General features: G+C 40.9%; 2 protein-coding genes across 10 annotated transcripts in view; one reads left to right on the top strand and one right to left on the bottom strand.

Moving 5' to 3' along the window:
• Window positions 1–9784, top strand: part of AKAP9 (A kinase (PRKA) anchor protein 9) — a 124345-nt gene extending 114561 nt beyond the window's left edge. For 8 of the 9 annotated variants that reach the window (XM_010573686.1, XM_010573598.1, XM_010573448.1 and 5 more), the window contains 9 exons: window positions 1570–1775; window positions 2625–2733; window positions 3581–3766; window positions 4328–4528; window positions 4929–5161; window positions 6144–6229; window positions 7057–7177; window positions 8389–8528; window positions 9209–9784. In XM_010573686.1, the coding sequence (XP_010571988.1) occupies window positions 1570–1775; window positions 2625–2733; window positions 3581–3766; window positions 4328–4528; window positions 4929–5161; window positions 6144–6229; window positions 7057–7177; window positions 8389–8528; window positions 9209–9252 (1326 nt within the window). In that variant the 3' untranslated portion in view covers window positions 9253–9784. The remainder of the gene's footprint in view (window positions 1–1569; window positions 1776–2624; window positions 2734–3580; window positions 3767–4327; window positions 4529–4928; window positions 5162–6143; window positions 6230–7056; window positions 7178–8388; window positions 8529–9208) is intronic. The other variant, XM_010573369.1, reaches the window with a different exon arrangement.
• Window positions 9785–10531: 747 nt separating this feature from the next.
• LOC104835138 (lanosterol 14-alpha demethylase) lies at window positions 10532–23751 on the bottom strand. Its single transcript, XM_010573016.1, has 10 exons — window positions 23557–23751; window positions 22680–22778; window positions 21481–21657; window positions 16005–16131; window positions 14682–14856; window positions 14385–14504; window positions 13758–13953; window positions 13059–13154; window positions 11946–12114; window positions 10532–11290 (listed from the first exon to the last, which is right to left on the bottom strand). The coding sequence occupies exons 1-10, from the start codon at window positions 23728–23730 to the stop codon at window positions 11112–11114; spliced, it is 1512 nt and encodes a 503-aa protein (XP_010571318.1). The 5' UTR covers window positions 23731–23751; the 3' UTR covers window positions 10532–11111.
• Between the last annotated feature and the right edge of the window lie 6 nt (window positions 23752–23757).

Here is a 23757-nt window from a genome sequence, read left to right as displayed (position 1 = left end):
AATGAGCTGTTCCTACTCAGGAATGCTCCAGGTCAGTGCTCTTAATCTTTAGTTCATAAACCACAAGTGGTCTTTGAAACATTTGAAAGTGATCTCCCAATAACTTCAATAATTAAGTAATCAAACAACCATATGCATGAATATGTATATGTTAGCAAACAAAATAGAAGGAAGAAATTAAGGTTAAAAATTAATTTAAGAATTTAGCCTAATTTTTAGATGAATGAAAGTTGGAACCACTGTTGCCTGTAATTTTTTCTCTCTCATAAAAGGTTTGGGAAGTTTTAAAATTATTTTTAAATTACTTTTAAAACCCTTCAGAAACTTCCCTGTAAGAGATAAGTGTTGCAGGGCGAGTGATTTGTGGATAGTCCTAGAGAGGTTTGACAGGAGACTTGCCTCTTTGCTGACTATTTTTTTGCCCTTTCTGCCATCATTCCATGCTTTCTGGAAGCTGTCTGTCTGTGGAGCCAGGAAGGAAATTTTTCTCTTCACCTAATTTGGCTACTGGTTTCGATCTTCCAAAGCGTTGGAAACTACCCACAGCTAGAGGCAGGATGTTGAGTATATCGGTAACTGTGATAGCATCGGCCTTCCTGCCGCGCTCAGTTTGTGCACCTTGCTCTTCTGCTCAGAGGTAACTGCCAGCACAGCGGGCAATGAAGAGTCTTCCCTTGGATCAGGTTGGCAGTGGCTGTTGGGGCTTTTTCCCCTCCTCGGCAGCAGACAGTGTGATCTGTTTTCCAGATCACAAAGCAAAGTGGAATTGCTCACACAGATTCAACAAATTTGTGGGAAGCAGAACCACATTTTTAAATGTGCTTCATGTAGAACACCCTTTTCTCAAAATTAGTGGGAACTGTTCTATGCAAGTTCTTTATAAAATTGAGTCGATCTGCCTGGAGTTTCAAATAATGAATCTCCTGCTGCTTCCTGTGATATTTGCAACACCCTCCCTTTTTCCATTGGTACCCCACCGTGGCCAAATATTCAAAGACGCAGCTGTAGACTCAGGTTTCCTTGGGAGGACTGGCATTTCTTCCATGGCCAGTGGTGTTGAGGGAGTGTTAGCGAGGGTGAGGAGTACGTGTACGTACGTGTTCATTGCCTTGCTTCACTTGTGGCAGCATCAGTGGTATGGTTGCCTGTGACTGTGGACTGACCTCCATGACCGTGGTGGGCTTTTCCAGTCCTGTTCCTCTGACTATGGATTGGTCACCGAAACACATGGGCACAGTTGCCCAAATTCCATGCACAACTGGTAAAGGAGCTGCTGGCAGAAGAAACAAATGCTGGGTGGCTTACTGGAGGCTGAGTTTGTTGAATGGATTCACACTGTAGCTGTATGATTACTAGATCTTAGTCAAGAGGCATTCCGCTAGACCATTCACAAATAATAGTTTAGTAGTACACTACAATAGTAGTGTAGTCACACTAAACTCCTTTCTGTGTCAGAATTGTTTGTTCTTCAGTTTCTGGGGGTGTTTCAGAATCAAGTGTTTCCATTTTAAAGCACAGGACCACATGCATTCTATAGATATATATAAAAAATTACATATTTATGTACAGACTACCTGGGATGCACCCAATGACAGAACAAGAAATTGGGTTCTCCAGCAAAAAATGGAAGGAGCTGAGACAAATGAATCGACCTACCCCACACTGACAGGAGGAGGAGATCTCTCTGCTGCCACTGAAATTCTGGAAAATGTCAGACAAAAGCTGCAAAACACATCTCCAAAGCTGAAGCAGTTGGCTCGGAAAGCTGCTAGCAGGTTAGACCACTCTTCAGCTACTTGGGTTTTTTTAACAGGAACCAGGAAGCTAATATATTGGGTTTTAATCAATTCACAGACTGCAGACCTAATTGATTTTGGGGTTGTTCTGGTTTTGTAGTATGTGCCATTACTTGAGGTGTATTGATGTAAGACAGGATCACAGAGTATCAAGTGCAGCTCTAAATCTTATGTGTTTAATATAGTCCTTTATAAGTTACAGCAAAATTGTCTTTTTTTTCTCTGAAAAGTGATAAGGTTTATTTGGGTATGGTGTAGGTGGATCATTTTAAAACAATTTAGTAATGAAATAATTCACTGTATTAGGAGATGAATATAGGGATTATTGCTGTGGATCATCCCTCTTGTTTCCCCAAGCAAAAATTAATGTTTTATGGTCAGGTGAAGCTGATCTTGATTCTTATTTTCTCAGGTTACTATCTCCTTAAGAAAAAAAAAATAAAATAGTATGATACCAGGTCTATGGGAGGTTTGAATCTGTTTTTATTTTGCTGTGATGGTGATTTAATATTAAAGATTCATTCTGAAACATTTGGGCAAAGTGGAATTGCTCACACAGATCCAACAAATTTGTGGGAAGCAGAACCACGTTTTAAATGTGCTTCACGCAGAACACCCTTTTCTCAAAATCAGTGGAAACTGCTCTATGCAAATTCTTTATAAAATCGAGCCGATTTCATTTAGGCTCGCTGAGCAGTGTTGAAAATGTTGCCATGTCTCCAGTAATTATGCTGAAGTCCCAGTGTGCATGGATCGATGGAAAGTCCTGTCAGGCTGGCTCGTGGTGTCAGACTATACGTGCTGCTGAAACTGTCACTTTTGTTTCAGATTACAGTTTGAAACAGCAGATGATCAAGACTTCATTGCAATACAAAATGCTATTGAAGAAGTTATTTCAGAGCTGCAAAAACTGCCTGGATTGTCCTATCTGGAAGAGGTGAGAGTGCAATATTGTAACTTTGGTGGGAGAGTTTGGATGATGAGCTGTGAGCGGAAACCAGCAAGGAGTTGTTAAGTCTGTCTTATCCAGGTCTGTACTTTCTAGAGGAAAATCTGCTCCAGTGAGTGTGCTGATTTGGAGCTGAAGTGTAAAAACCCCTTTCCTTTTATTTTTTCAATTTTAGTCACCTTAAAAGTGAATTTTCAACTTTCAAATAAAAACTTTTCCAGTTTAATTATAAATTTTTGAATCGCATGGCTTTTTCTTTAAGAAAAGATATTTTCTGTTCAGTAGTATTTCTGTAACTGAGGGGAAACTTTCCTCAGTACTTCCCAATATTAAAATCAACATTCAATATTTACCATATTGTGTTGATGCAACATATTTACTTAAACTGCCCTGTATTTACCAAAGAAAAGGCAGTCAAGTAGTGTGCACCTGTGCAAAAAATGAAATGAGATACAAAGCATTCAGCAATATTTGATTTTAACTGAGCTTGGCTAGGTCCTTACCTGCATTTTAAGCAAGTGTTTTCAACATGACTTGAAAAAAGCTTTGAGGCTTTTCTTTTCTTCTAAGTTAGATAAATCTAAACATAGTAGTAAAGCTTTGCAACTTGTTGTCTGGTACAGTTGAGCTTGCATGGAAATATTCTGCTGTGATTTACAAGGTAAGCATAGAAGAGAAAGTCACATTGATCTATAGTTTACATGTACACTTATGTTTTCTTTATATGTGTTATTATGAAGTTATTGTCATTATCTACAAAAGTTTTTCACTGTAAGCCAGTTATTTTCAAGTTGGATCTAATAGAAGTTGGTTTGGTTTTCTTTCTTCCTTCTAGCTGAAGTTAGTGCTACCACCAGGGACTCCATCTAGCTCACTGACTGAGAGGCTGCTGAGGCAAAATGCTGAGCTGACAGGCTTTGTCAGCAGACTGAGTGAAGAAAAGAATAATTTGAGGAATGCTGTTATGAAACTGGAAGAAGAACTGAGAAGATACCAGCACAGACAACCTTCTGGAGACTATGTATGTCTTTAATGGTGCTGATATAATGATGTATATATAGGCATAAAAACATCATTCTTTGTCCTAGTCCCCTGAGTGGGAGTCATCAAGCTGTCTGGCTTTCTTGGCTTCCCTCTGCAGAGTGGAGAAATGGGTGTGAGTTATTCTTGTCCTGTGGTCAGTAGATCTTGTCTCACTCTGTTTACAGTAAACTTTGTGATTTTACCCAGCTTCTTTTTGTTAACTGCTTTATTTTTTTAAATTCCATGTCCTTCTCTTTTTGATTGGTATCTTGTCACTGTGATGAGTAGCAAATAGATACAGATAGCTTCAAGATCATGAAGCTAGTATGATCCAATGAGGGGGATTTTTTTGGAGAAGCTATATTTCTTTAGGACGTTTATCAGGCTCCTAAACTCACTGCTGCTGAGGTGTTAGGATGCAAAGGTGGCCTAAAATCCAATCAGGGGGTAGGTCTTCTCTCATTAATTTTATGAGCTCTCCACCAAACCAATGACTAGAATGTCACAGCTCAAGCTTTTCCAGCCTCTGTGGTTCAAATTCAATTTCTTTTGTCTTCAGTCTTCTAGACTCTCATCGGATGTTGGAGTTAATATTGATACTCTGGTTGCCTCTGAGAAGGAAATTTGGAACAGAGAAAAGCTGTCACTGCAGAAGTCTTTGAAACAAGCTGATGCGGAGCTCTCCAAGCTGAGAGCAGAGCTCAGGAGTGAAGCTTTCCTCAGAGAACTGGGATCAGATTCTGAAAATGCTGTTTTAAGGGTAGGAAGAATTTGTTGCCTGTATACTAACTACAGCCGCTTTTTTCATTTTGATTTGGGCCTATTTTTCATTGTGTTCACTCTGCTTATTCTAAGTAAACAGGTATTAATTCAGTTTTAAAATTTTCATCCTCAGATAACTGACCCTTAGTTTTTCTCCCCAAGAATGATATGTAAGCACCTATGTTGTCCTTCTGTGTGTGCTCTATTTTTTTTTGCTGCTCTGGTGATCCTCATATTATGAAGCTACATTCAACAAGTGTGAGCAGTAGTGCAGTCTTCTCCATGATAGCGAGAAATGAATAATCACAGAAATGCTGTAGGGGTAATGATGTCAAAAGTCTTAGAACTGTAATCATTCTTGGAGCTTATGGGGCCTTTTTTTTTTCTCCTTGTTGTAGAGAATTTACGGCAAATATCTACGAGCAGAGAGCTTTCGGAAAGCTCTCATATATCAGAAAAAATATTTGCTGCTGTTACTAGGCGGATTCCAGGAGTGTGAGGAAGCCACGCTGGCCCTCATTGCACGAATGGGTGGACAGCCTTCCTACACAGACCTCGAAATCATCACACATCATTCTAAGGGTTTTACAAGATTTCGCTCTGCAGTCAGAGTGTCCATCGCAATTTCAAGGTAAGCTTGGATGAAGTTCGATTTCTAACAGATATGACTGTGCAGTTTAATATATACTTTTCTAGCTCTCTAGTGGAATCTAGAACTTGTCATGTTCTATCCTGTTGAAATTACACATTTTTGGTAGTCATGAATATAGTAGATACTGTGTAGGGTGACAGGGTGAGCAGAGCATACAAAAAATCTGTAACAGGAATAAGCAATATTTGATAATCAAAGATGGAGTGTATTTGATAAAGTCATAATATTAGGAAAAAAATTATTAGCAATCGTAGGGTATGCACTTACCTACAAAGGTATTTTCTGCAACTTGATTTCCTTTAAAGGTTAAATTCTTACGCATAAGTATAATACAGATTTATGAACTAATTTTATCTGTCTAGGTAGTCCTTTGAATTAACAAGACTTTAGGTCTCAGACTGAGGATGAATAGGAATAGAAGAAGAAGAAGTAGTGAAAGTTACTACTGCATAGTACTGCCATGTTGCTAGCAAACCTTCTTCTCAAAGGTTTGAACCCCCAAGCGCTTCTGCTTGCTATTGGTCTGAGCCTTGTGTGTAGTATAAATTCAAGGAACTATTCATGTACCTGTTGTAAGTGAGGCTTTTACTCGTAGCTCTCTGTAGTCACAATTTTGGGGATGTGATAGGGCAAAAAGTGTATTTAGCATGATTTTAAAATGCTGATGCCCTGTTGCTTAGGTGCTTGAGCCATTTGCTGTCCATTTGGACTTATGCAGCACCTCTGGAATCACTGGAATTGCAGAAGTGAAGCTGAAAGATTTGGACAAAAGACGTTTTTCTTAGGGATGTGTATAAAGATGTTTTCTACTTGATCTTCAGTTTTTAGATGCCCATCCATTAATTTTACTTGGTGTTCAAGAAATTCTTATGCCTTCTAGAATACAACAAGCAAGATTATTTTTAGCAGACTATTTCATTTATCCTGAAGTTTTTTTTGTTTTGTTTTATTTGAAATACAGAATGAAGTTCCTGGTTCGTCGATGGCACAGAGTTACAGGTTCTGGTATACTAAGTATCAATAGGGATGTCTTTAGCCAGAACACAGGTAAATCGTAGTCCAGTAATGACTGAAAAAATGGTATTCACAAGTCACACCACTGCTTAATGGAAGTGGCTTTTTATTTGTTATTTTCCTCATGTGGAATGAATGGGGGGGGGGGGGGCTGTTCCCCCTTCCTTTTTGCTGTAATTGCTTGGATTAACGTATTTCTCAGGTTTCTGATAGTTTTCATGCTCAGCACAGACACTAATCTATTTGCTTTCTCTTCAGTCTTGTTTTGCTCCATTGTGGATGGGATTTAAAAAAATATCGCAACTTTCCCTATGGAGTGTGTTTGTAAAAACAATTTTATCTGCATCATTGGGTTTCTCTTAAGAGACTTGCACCCCCAGCTCCGAGAGAGGATGCTGAGGACAGGGATGGACAGAGGAACTGTGGTAACTACAGGACCCCACAGTGGTGACAGAGCCTATTTATTGACCAGCCCTCCCTGGCCTTTTCCTCAGAACAAAAGCCTGTCATTCTTTTGTTATAGCTTAAAGTTTGGGAAATCCGGTTTTCTGTTTGCTTTTTGGTGGGAGCCTAAGGAGAATCAGAAGCTTCTTTATTAATTCCTGGCTATCTAGGTCTGCACTAAAACTCTGTCCTACTCAGTCTGTGAAAGTTTTCTCATGAACATCAGTGAGGCCAGGATTTCACCTCTGGTTTTCTCTGCAGCAGTCTGAAAGTGGTTTACACTTGTTGAACACCACTTTTGTGATATGCAAACAGAAAACTCACATTTGAGATTCCCAGGAAAGTGCAAAAGGTGTTTCCCTTTTTTTTTTTTTTTTTTTTTTTAGTTTTCAGGACATTGCTTTTTATATTTCTAGGTAATGAATTACGGCCTGATTCATTCTCTGGTGGCATGGATCTCTATGGAGAACAAAGGCATTCCTATAGATCCAGGTCAGACATAGAGTCTCCTAGACCGCCTGTAAACTTTCAGCATAAGTATGTCTTATTTTAGATTATCATTCTCTGTCAGAACACTGTTTAACTAAATGAATGCATCAGTGCCTACTGCTAAGGTTTGTAATCTTTGATGCTGTAAGATTTTTAGCTTTTTTGGGCTTCAGTGTGCATTTACTCATCGCTCGATCAAGGCCAAAGCTTGCAGACTTCTGCTGCCTGATTCACGTCATGTTCTTGGAACTGGTGGTAGATGACTGGGGGGAGCAATGTTTACCTACATCTGTAGAGCCTGGGCTTTGTGACCAAGCAAACCACCGCTGCCTGCCCACCTTTCTGGTTGGCAGCGGGGTGTGGTGCAGGGAGGAGCTGCCTCAGGTGCCCTCAGCCGAAGGAAGGGAGAAGCAGGGCCGCTCGCTGGGGCTGGGGAGAGTCATCTGGTTACTGCGGGCTGGGAGGAATTACTGCGGCCTCGTGGCCAGAGAGTGGGTGGAAGCTGCTTGGTAGCTCCGCTGCTTGCTCTTGATTAAACCCTTCTGGCTGGCTGAACTGAGCTGTGATACGAGAGGCATCAGGGAATCGGATGCCACTGAAACCAGGTATTTTTTGTCAAAAGCAGCATTTTTATGAGCGCCATCAGGCTTTGATGAGTTTATACGAAGTTGTCGGATCTTTATTGAATATCAGATTCTAGCCATTTTGGTTCTTCATTTTTATATAAACCACCTCAACATTTGTAATCTTAGTTTGTGGCAACCGTAACAGTTTACATGGAGAAAATGTTTAATCTATTTTAGCCACTTTGGACTTTAACTTACAGAACGTAACAAAGAGAGACTGGACTTTAACTTATAGAAAGTAACGAAGAGACAGAATCCTGTGTCCTTGTTCACGCAAGCTTCTTAATAGAAAAGCAAACTTGAATATGCCACGGCTTCTGCTACAGCCTCAGTAGGAATTTGCTGGTCGGTCTTTGTCCCAAAGAAATGCAGCAACTAATCGGGTGAAAACAAATCAGTAGAAAGAAAAGGCAGCTGGGAAAAGTGGTTTCTCTGGGGAAGGCAGTATGATGGCTTGGGCCATAAATGGCAGGGAGGTTAAATGGGTACGATGTGCTGGCTACCACATGGGTAAAGTAAGGGACGTGCAGTCAGTAAGGTATTCCTACTTACAGTATTTTGCTGTGTCTGCTGATAGTTCTGTTTTATTTAAAATTTTACTTTTTAAAAACATCTGTGTTCTTCTGCCCATAGGTTCCACGGAATGCATGCTGATTTAAACCCAGTCTCTTTCACCTGTTCTCAGCTGCAGAACTATGATCCTGAAAGAGCTTTAACAGATTACATCAATCGGCTGGAGGCACTACAAAGGCGGCTTGGCAGCGTGCAGTCAGGTAAGGGCTCAGGCAGTCCTCCCCGTGGCTCCTGGGTAGCATAAGGCACAGTTCCAAGTTAGAAAGCATGTGCTGGCTCTCTGAGATACGTAACAAACGTCTTTGATTTTAGGCATTTTCAGCCTTAGACAAGAGGCTATTCTGAGCTGTAGCAAAAAGCTTATTAAAAATAAAATTGTTAAATTCTTTGAAGGGAGACATACGAGTGTGCTTTAATTATAGATTTTGAGTTTATTGGCAACACTTTAACTTTCTGTGATCTCTAATGAATATGCAGCAAGGATTCAGTTGGCATCTTATTAAGATTTAAGCTAGATGGAGGAAAATGTACCCAAAAGACTGAGGAGTGGGAGTACAAGGGGAATTTCTTCTCCTCCCACTTTGATTACAGAAGTTACAGCCTTTTTGTCCCATAGATGATGGTAATTTTGTGCTGTAAAAGGAATATGAATATGTCAAGAAAATTGTCAAATCAACGGGATGTAATTTATCGAACTTGATTTTTGCAGTTACTGTGTCAAAGTCTTACTTCAGCATAAAATGCATCATTTGAGGAAGTTTTCTTTAAAAATTTCCCATGTAAAATCTTTTGCACTTATTCATCTAAATAACATGTTATTGGTGAATCCTCATCTACTTATTCCAAGTAATCTTGATGAAGATCTTTCTCCCTCTTACAGGTTCGACTTCATACACTCAGTTGCACGCAGGTATGAGAAGATAATAATACCCTTTCAACATCTCCATCACTGGCAGTGATGTTAATGGATTGCCTTCTGTAAATCTGTGCTCTTTCTGTGCTTTTGTATAATGTGTATATTGTGGGACCAATACGAACACAGCTAGACAACTGTCTACAGTTCCATCCTGGCACACCCACACAGACTGGGATTTATGTATATAGACACTTTGTGTTCATGAAAAAAAAACAAAAAAAACCAAAAACAAAGAAACCCACCCCACCATTAAATTACATGTATATTTGTGGAATGCTAATTTAAATGATTAACTTATGAAGTCTGTATTTATCAAAAGGGTGTGAAGATGAAACTTGTGTATTAATGAAATTGAGCTACATTCAGCAAAGTTTACTTGCACTTTTTCTGGCAAGGCTACTGAAGTTACATGACTCGTAATATTTGCTACGGGCAGTGCAGACAGAATATCACTTGTAGAGACCTATTTTTGTAATGGTAGAAGTTTTGAATTTTATGGGTATTTTGTCAAAGTACTGAAATAAAGATGACTTCATGCTTTTAACTGTGTTCAGGAACCCCTCCCTTATTCACACTGCGCTCCTCCTACTCACGGTGGCTACAGCTTTACTTTTTACAGATTCCAAAATACTGCTACTGCCAAGAAGAGAGGACAGGTACAGGCTTGGTTTCTGAAGACCCTGGTCACATCTGAGAGGGCTGGATGGGAAGATACTGCACTCCCTCAGTTGCTGTGACTGATACAAACACAAAGTTTTATAACAGTTACACCTGAGTTTAGAACATGAAGGCTGGGGCAAAGCCCTTGCTATGGTGAGCACTGATGAAGGGGGGGAGCTCTTTGCATGATTGACTTCATCCTTAAATTTTCTTACAAATTTACTTACAAAAGCTTTTCAGAATTGACAGAGTTGAGTACAGAAGACTTCCACAAGGTTTGTTTATAAATTTAATTCAAAGTTCCTATGAGCCAGAGCTCATTACCATTTATCACCACTCTTGAACCAAACACCATTTAACAATCCTGCATGAGTGAGCACAAAGGGGAACAACATTCAGCTATTTCACTTAGTTTGTGACCATTTTATACACAAACATGTTATTTACAAAATTAATGTTTGTATCATCATATTGTTACTTTCACACTTACATCAAGCTTTTAGAGATCACTACTTTCAGAAATTTTTAGAAAATCGGTGATTGCTTTCTGAACCAAAGCATTTTACAACTGCTTCAAGTTAGACGTTGAAATCATTTATTCTCAGAAAGACTTCGCTGTGGACATTTTGTAGTTTGCCTACTGCTCAGCTGTACAGTAACATTTTTTAAATAAGTATGTATGTGGGCACTTCCAAGAATCAGCCGAGACTGTACCTAGTTTGCTTGGAACAGAATCACAGGTATCAGAAGTAGAGCACCACGAAGTATCTTCCCCTTCTGTGACTGTTCCCTGGCTGATTTACTATAGTTGGATACAGAGGTACGGTACACAGTCTCACGCCATATTATCTGGGGAGAAGTAATCTTCAATTATTTTTCAAAAGCAAAGAGTTCCGTTTATAGAAATGACTTGTTTCTTCACCTTAAAAAGTTGGCATGCACCTTAACAGTGTTACACCAATAGAAAAAACACTTTTTCTTTTAAAAATGCAATGAGAAATTTGTAGAACAAGCAATTATACACAGCAGCATTAAATGGTGTGGGCAAACAAACAAAATAGATGCAAAGACTTTGCACGTGGTAGATTATTGTTGCTTTCCTAACAGTAGATGCAGGAGTTTCCATTTGCCACTTGTTCTGTCACAATTTTATTCAAAAGTCTGTTAGTTTACACAACTTAAAACCTTACTTATTTAGCTCCAAAATTTACAGTGACCTTCTCTTATATCTGATAATGGGGTTATTAGGTGTGTGTATCATAGTTGTGTAATTTATAGTTGGAAAATAGTCATTGATGAGATCAAATTCATACAAACGAAGCAAAGTAGACCAAATAGTCTTAATCTGAACATAAGCAAAGTTTTCTCCAATGCAGCGATGACGGCCTACAAGGAAAACCATAAAAAGCAGTTAGAATACTTAGTTAGTAAGTCACCTTTGAAAACAAGCTAACTTTAAAAATTTTATGCAGACAGTAATTGCTTCTTTCCTTTCTAAACAACATGGGGCTCTGATGCTGCACATACACCATTATGGAACTCCATCAACATCATCTTTTTATAAGCTGTCACTGCATAAAACAGACCAAGTAATTTGAATGAGATTGTGTTGTTTTGTCATCTAGAAAGCATTAATGTGTGAATCACCAAAGAAGCGTTTACAACACTGAGAAAAGATACCAACCCTAACCCTACTGCAGTGGTATATGCAAAGTGTTTTGGCAGTTACAACTCTATGCAGATTTTTGCTCTGCCTTAAACTGACTTTGTAGTACCAGGTTTTTACCTTGCCTTGAAAAGACTTGAGTCAAATATCGCCTGTGCTAACCTCATGATTTGTTTTGATTGCTACTCTGAATTATACACAGGTACTACTAACGCAAAACTACTGACTTCATTATTTTAACAGCACTTTCACAGTAAGAAGACTTTTAGGCAGCAACAGAAGTTAAAAAATACATCCTCAGACACTACAGCATGGGGAGGTGCTGTACAAGATGACCAGTGTGAGCCACTTTAGTAAGGTGCTGTGTTTTCTTACCAGCGCCAAATGGAACATATGCAAATTTCTCTCCAGCTGCTGGGTTATCTTGGAGATACCGGTCAGGCTTGAAGTCTAGAGCATCTTTCCAGGAGTCCCTGAGTCTGTGGTTAACAGTGGGAGATACACAGACCTGATGGCCGGGGGGAATGTTATATCCAGCAACAGTCTACAAGAGAAGAGACAAGACCCCACACATCACAAAATTTCTCCATTTGTCTTTTTAAAATGTTACCTGAAGTGCTACATTGTGAGGCTTGAATTTCAAAGGAGATTTTGGCTACGCTTGTTTAAAATTAACAGGACCTAATACTTTATTGTTTTACTTGTAAAGGGCGCAATGTTCAAGTAGTTGCAGGAACCTTTCAGCTGCTTTAACAAGGCTAGCAATTCTACAGAAAGAGTTTTTAAAAAAGTGAATGAACTTAAAACTTATAGAAAGCACTTGTCATGGGAGGGACATCTGTGCAAAAAATTGACTTACTTGACTTTCTATTTGTACAAACAGCAAGTTTTCTTTCAGATATACCTAGCTTGTATTGTATTAAGTGCAAGCCAAATTTTTCCAAGACAGCTAGCTAGATAGATTTTTTTTAAAAATACCTGGCAAACAAAGAATATCTTTAAATAGTAGCACCAAACTAAGCTCAAGTGAGACTGACTGATAGCTAAAACAAAGGGTCAGTGTTGCTGAATAAGACTGCATGTGGCTGTTACTAGGTCCCCTCAGAGCCCTCCCTTTTCCAGGCTGAACAAACCCTGTTCCCTCAGCCTCTCCTCACATGACAAGTGCTGCAACCCCCTGCCATCTTGGTGGCCCTCTGCTTTCTTCACTTCATCAACATCTTGATTGCTGGGGCCCAGAGGGGTCCAAAAGTGGACACAAATAATTCCACATGAACGTAACAACTACCAAGTTCAAGGTATTAATTGCTTTCCTCAGTCAACACCAGCTACACTCTCACTGGTGTAACCCAGGCTGCCATCAGCTTTCATCCCTGCCAGCAAACACTGCTCACTCTTGTTTTCCTTCTGCCAACCAGGACACCCCCTGCCCGGCCTTTTCCAGCCCTGTTCTGCTGAAGTGAAGTTAGCTCCAAAAAGTGTACTCGCCTGGGGAGTTCTGGCCATTCTCATCATGGTCATTATAGGAGGTCTAAGCCTTAAAGTTTCTTTCAGACAGCGATCCAGCAAACTAAGATCCTTGAGCTGAAAATACAGGGAAAATGATGTATCAAAATACACCCAAATTTATTTGAGACAAACAAAATAGTATTTTATACAATTTAAAAACAAAATTTTAAAAAAACAACAGTAAGCAGCTCATATTTACATGTACTTCGTTAGCTGACAATTTCTTTTTTTCTTCCATTTAATTCAATTAAGAAGGAAAAAATCTCTGACCAGTGCAACCAAATTCAACTAGTTTCTTACTAATCTGTCTCATGAGTGTTTTCTGATGCCTAATTAGAGAACAAGGTCACACTGCATCCCTTTCCTTAGTGGGAATATGAGGATTCTCCTCTACAGAACTACCATTTCTTAAATAGACATTGTAGGAACTGTAATTTCCTTAACCAACACTGATTAAATAAACAAAGTGGCAAGTTGATAATTTACTTGGAGAGGAGGAGATGGAGGAGATATATTGGCAAACTGTTAGCAGAGAGTGACTATGCCAGATTATGATTCTAACATGAAGCATATGACTATATTTCACATTTGTTTGTTGTTTTGTGGGGTTTTTGGGGGTTTTTTTAATAAGCATCTAAAAGTACAAAAATACCCAGAGGGAATATGTAACATACAAACCTGGTCGTAAGTTAATGGTGGCAAGTCATCCCCACAAACTGCTTTTTGTTCCGCATAGCACTGGTCCTGTATTGATTTGTCTCTGGCTATGAAGAAGCCAAGCCAAGCACTGGTGGTGGAGGATGTGTGCTGCCCCGCTAGCAGCAACCCAATAAGCATTCCAGCAATTTCATCATCTGTCAGCAGACGGCCATCCCTAGGTTGAAGGGTGTTATGTTAGAGCTTCATTTGATCAGTTTTCCAGTTACAGTAGCATTTACAATTTCTTCTAATGTACTTCCTTCTCCTTCTCTTTTGTTGCCTACCCTAAATGAAGCAGTGAAAGATCTAGGGATAGGGAGAATGGAGAACAGAGGGAGAGACACTCTCTAGGAGCCTTAAAGAAAATCATTACTGAAGAGCCAGCAAAGAGAAAGGAAGAAACCTTGGGAACACTGATGAAAATCTCGGAAATCTGAATAACCATTTACAAGTATAGTTTTTAAGAATACAAGCTAGGACCAATTGCTGGCAACAAAATCAGAACATGAGAGAGTATTTCTTATATTTTGTAGATAGTTTTAACTGAAGATCTCAAAGCTAAAGTAAAACATCTATAAATGACAAGTCTTCAAACCCTTGGCTTACTTGTATGAAGCATCAAGTAGAGTTTGGAGCATGTCATGCTCCTTTTCATCAGACTTCCGACGTTTCTGGATAACCTTGTAGAAAATATTCTTTATTTCTTTGTGTGCTCGGTCTCGACGTCTGCAATTCAAAACACTTCTATTAGCAACTAAGTAACACATAAAATGCTTATGAGGATTTATTGGGATGTCTAGAATAGCTAACAAACAAGAAATGGGGGGCAAAAAACAACAAAACCCAAACAACAAAGATGTTTAGATAAAATGCTTTAGTTGCTTCATCTGTTATTTCTGGTACCTGAAGCTGGGCAGAGGTAGCCAACCTGGCAGAAGCCAGGCAGCATGAGTAAAACCCCCATCCAAATCGGCATACAGCTGAGCCACCTTCTCATTCAGTAAGCTTCTTATTTCTTTCCCATGTAAGCAATGACTTGCTGTCAAGATGATAAGTTCTGAAAGGGCTTCAAACAGGTCTAAGGAAAGATTTGAAAAATATTACTGAAGATGCATTTCAGGCAAGATGTTATGTTTTACAGGTTATTCTTTATTTTTATTTTGTAGAAGAGAAAAATAAGTAGCTAACTGGACACAGATTAATAATTTTAAATAGAGTTTTAGATTGTTTTACTAGGAGAATGAAGCATCTAATCTTAGATTTCTGCGTGTCTTATCAGGTCTCTCTTCAAACAACTTTTTAATTAGATGGCTGATTTCAACAACTTTTTGCTAAGGTATTTTTTTTCTATAAATTTTTCTAGGAGCTAGTAATCCTTCCAAAGTAAGGCATGCAGCACAAGCTCAATCCTTAATAAATACAAAAGAAGTCATACAAAAACTTAATCTTGAAATCCAAATCCATGGGAAACCAGTTAGTTTTGCTGCTCAATGAATTATTTTATAATAGTACTTATACATTTAATATAATATATAATTTTATTTTAATTATAGAAATATATTAAATTATGTAATGATTAATACAATTTATATTGTATATTTTACGTGAAAGTAGTATATATTATATGAATACTATATATTTTTATAACATAAATATATATATTTAAATAAACAGTATTTCTGACACTGTTATGCCACTGTGGGCTTGCAACAATAGTGATGGGCCATGTCTAGCAGGCTAGCTGGGAAAGACAGGTGGGAAATAAAAGAATTCCACTTAGATCACTAACCTAACCTTACCAGCTTCAAGGATGCAGTTCTCCAGTGCAGAAGTTCTCTGAGCTAAGATCTCTGACAGGCTCTGGGAAGCCAGAGCAGTATCTTTTCCTAAGGATTAAGAGGTGGTTACACTGAGCCGACTCATCTCATGCAAAACGAGCATGATTCAGCCAGGCAACAGGTACACTCTCTATTAGCTGACTGAGAAACAAAAAGATAGTCCTTTACTCCTTGTCAATGATTTTCTGAGCAGCTTTATTCTCCAATAGCCTTAAACTTGATTAAACAAAATCTGTATTTTGCATGTTTCTTCTGATGTTTTGTACAGTTATACCTATGTCATTTTTCATTTCTTTAATAGTGCAGTAAATTATTTACAAAAACGTACTGCATTGGCCTTAATTCCTTCCCAGAAAATCCGAGGAAAAATGCATCTGGGCTTGCTTACTTTTTTCTCCACTCTCTCCCCATGCTTTGAAATACTCCTTTGTTTCTTCCTCAATCACAGATACATGCTGTTTAAACTGGGCAATATTTAGCCCCGTTTTGAGCATCTTCTTCTGTTCCAAAAACACCTAGAGGAACCAAGACAGAAAAAGCAATCAGTACAAGAATCACCATATTAATGTAATTAACAACTTACTATCATCTATACTACAAGAACATACAGAAGTAAAAAGAAATTATGGTTAGGATTGTAGAGATACTCGAATTTAAATAATAGATAATATTCCGTTTTGAATATCCAAGTAAAATACTAGCTCAAGGGAGCTACAGTACCAAAAACAGAAAGTAATTTTAATAGCTTTGTTAAACTTTATCCCTGAAGATAGAAGAAGCATTCAAGACTGAAATATGGAACGCACTTTAGATCCATAATCACAAATGTAATCAGACCTGTCCTTGCGAAGTCTGCATTCAGTCTGTGTTCCTTGTTATGTGGCCTCCTTGCTTTCTCTTCCCCAGAGCATGTGTCTTCTCTCATGCAGTAATACCTTACCCCTGGTCTAGAGATGCACCTTTCTTTTACAAGGCCCTCTGATCTCACTGCCCAGGAAGTCAGACACAGAAGCAGGAAGCAAACTGCTTCCTAGGAAAATGGTGAGCTTCACAACCTTCTCACCTCTTCCTCTTTTTCTTTGTACAGACTCATAGCTAACAAACCTACTGGTAAAAAGCCCATTATTAGATGAGAACCATTCAATGGACTGAAAGGACACCTACTCAGAAAATTATTCAATGAATTTTTAAGCCCTTGTATACGGAGGGGTTAAAAGATGGAATTTTGGTCCGTGGATGAACACTGGGGGAGAAGTAGACAGCGAAAAAAATGCAGTCAGCACAGAAAACAGATGGTTTTTTGCCCATTGCTTGGAATGCTGACCACGGAGATAAGAAAGCTTAGCAATACTGGGGGAGGACGTGCAGCGGGCTGTTGCATGGTACAGCTGTGAGCATGGTCAGCACGTGACTGCTGGATTATGACAATATGCCGCCTGTACAAAGCCCATGAACCAATAGACAGGATGGCTATGGCTCGTGCAGCACGCCTGGCCAGCAAGCGCATGCGTCATAGGCTCCCTATGTTGCAACCGAGGCATGTTTTGGCACCCGCTGGCCGTGTGTGCCAAAACCCTTTCCTCTGCAAATGTATAAATACCGGGATTTCCCAAAGAGCATTGGGCTGTTGTACAGCAAGGCCACCGTTGCCTCCATGGGGACGCCCACATAAAGCTGGCACCTACTGATTGCTGGGCTGAGCTCGCGGCGCAAGACGGCACAAGAATGTACGGATGGTCCATCTTCCTCATGGTCCTCGGGTCAGTATGTTAATTTGCTTTACAAGATACCCTTAGCATAACGCATGTCTGTAGTTAATAAAGGCTTGCTTTTTCCCTTATAGTCGTATGTGTGTGTTCGCCTTCTTGGGAATCCTCGAAACCACCCTAAAACAGCCCTTATTATGAATTAGGGCATCTGCCCTTGTGGTGGGTTAACCCTGGCTGGATGCCAGGTACCCACCAAAGCCGTTCTATCACTCCCCCCGCCTCAGCTGGACAGGGGAGAGAAAATATAACAAAGGGCTCATGGGTCAAGATAAGGACAGGGAGAGATCACTCACCATTTACTGTCATGGGCAAAACAGACTCCACTTGGGGAAAATTAACTTAATTTATTGTCAGTCAACCAGAATAGGGTAATGAGAAATAAAACCAAATCTCAAAACACCTTCCCTCCACCCCTCCCTTCTTTTCAGGCACAACTTCACTCCCAAATTCTCTACCTATCCCCCACAGCGGTGCAGGGGGACAGGGAATGGGGTTACAGTCATTTCATCACATGTTGTCACTGCCACTTCATCCTCTTCAGGGGCAGGACTCCTCACACTCTTCCCCTGCTACAGCATGAGGTCCTTCCCATGGGAGATGGTCCCCCACAAACTTTTCCAGCGTGGATCCTTCCCACAGGCTGCAGTTCTTCACAAACTGCTCCAGCATAGGTCCATTCCACGGTGTGCAGTCCTTCAGGAGCACACTGCTCCAGCGTGGGTGCCCCACGGGGTCACAGGTCCTGCCAAAAAACCTGCTCCAGCGTGGGCTCTTCCCTCCACAGATCCGCAGGTCCTACCAGGAGCCTGCTCCAGTGTGGGCTTCCCACGCGGTCACAGCCTCCTTTGGGCACCCACCTGCTCCGGTATGGGGTCCTCCACGGGCTGCAGGTGGATATCTGCTCCACCGTGGACCTCCCTGGGCTGCAGGGGGACAGCCTGCCTCACCATGGTCTTCCCCACGGGCTGCAGGGCAATCTCTGCTCTGGCGCCTGGAGCACCTTCTCCCCCTCCTTCTTCACTGACCTTGGGGTCTACAGGGTTGTTTCTCTTACATGTTCTCACTTCTCTCTCTGGCTGCTGTTTCTGTGCCTGCTGCAACTTTTTTTCCTGTCTTAAATATGTTCTCCCAGAGGCACTACCACCGTCGCTGATGGGCTCAGCCTCGGCCGGTAGCAGGTCCACCTTGGAGCCAGCTGGTATTGGCTCTGTTGCACATAGGGGAAGCTTCCAGCAGCTTCTCACAGAGGCCACCCCTGTAACCCCTCCGCTACCAAAACCTTGCCACACAAACCCAATACAGCCGTATAGATCTGCACTATACCATGAGCAATACACCAAAAACTGTCTTCCCACCAAGGGTTCTGCATGCGCTATGAAGTTATTCACGAAACAAAAGGCATAAAAAGAAAGGTTACTTCCTAGAAACTTCTGTTTTCAGAATGCAGTGGGGACTCCGGCAGTCTATCAGAGGGTATACATGCCACAGAGCAAAGAGACAAGCACATTTTCCCTTGCAACATGCTAGTCCATCTGCAGCTTGATGGAGGCAGGAATGGCACACAGGAGTGAACACATCTCTGCCATTTCAGCTCCTCTCAATGCAAAACTATCTGCAAGAGGCTTGGAGGGAGGAGATGCAGAGTGAATATGAGTTGATATATAAACTATGCATATTAACAAACAATTACCAGAATTACTGGTAAATAACTTCCTCCTTTTAAAGAGTCATCAGTTACCTTCTAACAAGTAGTCAATGTAAGGGGTGGCTCTTCTAAACACATGACTGAAAGTCATTGTCAGACTAAGACATAGAGACTTAGCAGCTTGAGCAGAGAGAAGGGGGTCTCAAAAGAAAGTTCTGGATGATCCATCAACAGTAGAACACCAATGAAAGTTTGAAAGGCTCTCTAAATGCCTTCCCAGTAGATGTCTGAAATGAAATCATGGTGGTAGCACTATGCAAAAAACCCAGCTCACCTCTAGCAGAATGCATTCTGGCCACACCCAGACATGCTACCTCACTAGATTCATACAGGGAAACACACAACTAGAGATAACCAGTGCATGCCAATAACAAAATCCCTGCATCTCCTAGCTGTGGAAAACAGTAGCCCAGGTGATTTTCTGAGGAACCTGAATGTTCAGAGATAAAAAGGAAGAAGTCCTTCTAGTATCAAAGGTATGAATGAAGTAGACTTATCCACAGATAGCCAAGGCTGAGTACTATGAAAAGATTAATCTCTTGACTAAAGCAGAACTCACATTCTAGGGAAAAAAATTAGGATAACTCTAGAAAAAGACCTTAATTCCAAAAAAAGCAGCATATGGTGGACCAATGAAGTAGGCCTTAATCATCCCTGTATGCCTGAAGAACACAGTTGTAACAAATGCCCATTTCCAAGGAGCTTACAGAAAGTTCTCTAAAACTCTGGAATGGTGAGTGAGCTTAGATCTCATCGAAGAACTAGCTCTTGAATTAAGACAGACATTCAAATCCATCCATGAACTATGAAGTGTGAAAGCAGAAGTCAAGACAGCTGTAACAAGTGGATGAACTGTCACAGAACTAAGAGACAAACTAGCACCTTTCAGTTTCAAGCAGACATCCCACAATAGTCAGAATCAAAAGAATAAGCACAACACAGTGAAAATCTGGCCAACTTAGCAGCCTATGTCTGATTCACAGACACTTTTCTGAAACTACTATATACCAGAGAAGAACATGAAAGATGTATTGCTGAGAATCATGTACCCTCTCCACTCTAGCAGCTGCAGAAGGGATGCCCAACTCCATTCCTGACTTCTTGAGGAAGACCTTTGACTGTCAGAACTGTTAGAAACAAGTCTGTTAGAATGACCCTACTTTTGGAAGAGGTCTCCTAGGACACAAGGAATAATCTCCTACTTCTTATCCAGGCTGCAGTCCTGCTGGTTTCATTCACAAAGGGATGGGAGGAGCTAAGCAAATTCATCAAGCACAAAAAATCCCACCACCCAAACAACCCTCCCCCCAAACTTTGTGATGCTGTCTATCCACAATTTAACACTTCCTGACAAAGCAGGAGACAACTAAGTTCTCCTTTACTTATTTACAATGTGGCAAGTTGTTGGTAGTCAGTTGTATATGAGATTTCCAAAAGAATGGCATAAGAACAACATATGTCACTGCAAAATGCTGGTGTGAAGGAAAAGAGACTAGTGATTACTGCGCCTAAGCCACATAATTAAGAGAGCAACAATCACTGCAAGTACTTTTGGCAGGGGAGAATGAAGAGGCATGCTAAGGAGGAAAAGTCTTGATGGCCACAGAAGCTATTACCGGTCAAATGACTGGCATCTATACCAACAAAATTAAGTCAAAGCTGAAAATCCAAAAATAAAGTATATCATATATCACAATGCTGTTTCTGCCATCAGACTACTCCGTTGTACAACAGGCTGTCGATGTCAACATATACTGAATACAGAGTCCCAGTGGAGCAAGTCTGTCCGCAGAAAAGTTGGTTTCTGCAGTTTAAGACTCTGCCATGCCAGACAACACAAACAAGAAAGCAACCAATGCTTAGCTCGGAAACAATGCCACATGACACAGCCACTGTGCTTCCCAGACCCATGCAGACTGTATTCTGCAAACATACAGAGACGGACTTTTGTCCAACCAAGACAAACCCTGCATTGGAAATTGTCAAATTAATACTCCTGTTTAATCTAGATTTGGCCTGGCACAAATGAAAAATTATCTCTCTTAAAGCCCTCTCAGAAGGAAGGCCTAAAGTTGCTTGTAAGGGAAAAGTAAGCTGCAGTCAGTGGCGTGCTATAAGGGAAGGAAAAAGAGACTCACTTATTAGTTTTTCCTCTATGGTGGGATTAGATGGTTTCAAGAACAAAAAATAGCATCCAGACTGATGAATGGCCAGGTGGTACATAAAGCAACCTAAACATGTTCAGTCTTGATTATCCAACTGAGACAATTTACCTGCAATATGCCAGAATTGCGTACCAACACCATCATGCAGAGCCAAGAGCTCAGAGCTGCCTACTCAGAATTTAAATTACACTACTTTTCTACTCATCTTATATTTAAAATACATACCGTATTAGGGACATCATAAGCAACTCCCTTGCCAAAAACTGGTGTAGTTAACCGAGAGTATACATCCTCTGCATTCAAATCTTCATTTTTACTATTGAAGAGTAGAGCAGCAGCATCACTACCCAGTAAGTACGTGAATGTCTTGCCAACCATAGTGAAACTGAACACAGGTCCATACTGAGAGAGAAAAAAAAAAACAGTTTATCTTAAATAAGAACAATGCAAATCATTAAATCCCTATCTCTTTATGTACAGGCTTCCATAAATCACTTACTCTCCTAAGAAATGTCTAGAGATTTAATAAAGATAGAAATATTTTAAACCACATTTAAATTCTGTTCTCAGTATACTTACTAGTGATATCTAACGTTATAATCAACACACATGATCTTGCACATTTTAAAACCATTTAGTTTAAAAAATGTAAATAAAAGATCAGTTACGCTACAAAAACTAGCGGGGAGATTACAGCACGTATAGCCTCCAGTAACCTACAAACATTGTCTCAAAAAATTCTGCATTTGGAGTTATGCATTGGTAATCAAGAGCATGTAAGATTTTAAAGATTAAAGGTCATCTCCAGTAGACCTTCCATTACTAAATTTGGCTTTCTCTAAGCTAACCAAGCTAAGATTTAAGCTTATGACTCTAGAAAGTCTGAGACAACGTGAAACAGATCAATAAATCTTATTTCATTGGAATTAAGGCTCTACTGCCTTAGTCAATTTCTTTTGGGCTGTTAGAGCATAAAAGCTACTGAGGTTTCATACACCAGCCCTTTTAACATTGGAGAGGGCCTTAAAATTCATCAGATGATTGCCTATAGAGGTGGTCAGCTACATTCCAGCCTGGTCACAGATTAGTAAAGAGTGAGATTAAAAGTTCCCAAGTAAGGCAAGAAATAATATCACGAAAATGGCTTTTTAATTAACTTGCAATTCAGCTGTGAGCATTACTCAAATACACAAACATATTTTTTAAATCTGAAACACAAGAGGTATCTCAGAAAACACCATTTCTCTAACAGTGATGTACATACAGAGATCAGAAGAAACCAGCACCTACTCTGCACACTCCATTCCACATTTGAGGTGGTAAACAAGAATGAACTTATTTTTAAACAGGTTCCAGACAGAGAACTTAACAGATACACAAAAGTATTTTAGCATATGCTCAGCCAGTCATGTGGGAAAACATACCCTGTCATAAGCATTTTCCAAAAATTCAATGGGACTTTTTCCAAATGCAATTGCGTGTCCAAGGAAAGGGATGCTTGATGAAATATAAGGTGGGTATTTCTGAGGAAGAAAGAGAAAAGTGCATATTGGATTTTCTTCAGAGAATAATAACATCATGAACTTTTACCTAAAAACTAAACACAGAGGAGGCTTTATACGTGTTTTGTTTAAACTCTTTTGTGAAAAGGCCAACTTCGGACAACTGATTTTTTTTTTTTTTTTTAGAGTAAGAGTGAGCCATATTTAAAAGCAGCATTGGTTAAAACAAAATTAACGCGACTAAGATTCTTGCTAACCTGCCTCTGAAAGCAAAGCAGAAAGTTACTGCAATGGGAAAGAAAGCAGTCAGAAACAAGACAGTGTCGCCGATTTGTTAAACAGTCCCCCAAAGGCACGACCCTCGCTTTAGCAACAAGTTTCATACATACACGGGAGCCTTCTTTTAAGCTGCACTGATGAAGCAGGACGGGGCACAGCCTTCGCCTCTACGACACCTAGGCGCCTCTGCTTCACGTGGTACCAGCCAGCTGGGCGAAGGGACGAGCCGGCGCAACGTTCCCGTGGGAAACCGTCCCTGGGCAGGCTGCCGGGAAGGCCCCTCGCTCGCCAGAGCCTGCTCCCGCACACCTGGATTTTACCGCCCGCTCCGTGGCGCTCCCCGGGAAGGGCCGGCCAGAGGCGAGCGCACCGCTGCCTCCCCGCCCGCACCTGAAGGCAGGCCGCCCGGCTCCCCCCCGGCCCTCGCCCTCTCCCCCGCCTCAGCGGGAGGGTGGCGGAGGCCTCCGGCTCCCCCGCCCCGGCCCACCGCCTCTCCCCGGCGGCGTCCCCCAGCGCCCACCTTCTGCTCGGACCCGACGTGGCGCCGGTAACCCAGCTGGAACAGGTAGCCGAGGCTCAGCGCGAAGGCGGAGGCGGCCAGCACCAGGGAGAGGGGGTTGCCGACGGCCACCCGCTCCAGCAGGGATCCGCCGACCTCCATCAGGCTCAGCGTCCCCTCAGCGCCCACCGCCATCCGCCGGGCTGCGAACCGCCGCCCGCC

This window comes from Haliaeetus leucocephalus, unplaced genomic scaffold (genome assembly GCF_000737465.1).
Source record: "Haliaeetus leucocephalus isolate CR32 unplaced genomic scaffold, Haliaeetus_leucocephalus-4.0 Scaffold0, whole genome shotgun sequence".
Classification (NCBI taxonomy): domain Eukaryota; kingdom Metazoa; phylum Chordata; class Aves; order Accipitriformes; family Accipitridae; genus Haliaeetus; species Haliaeetus leucocephalus.
This window is presented reverse-complemented; position numbering and strand designations above follow the sequence as displayed.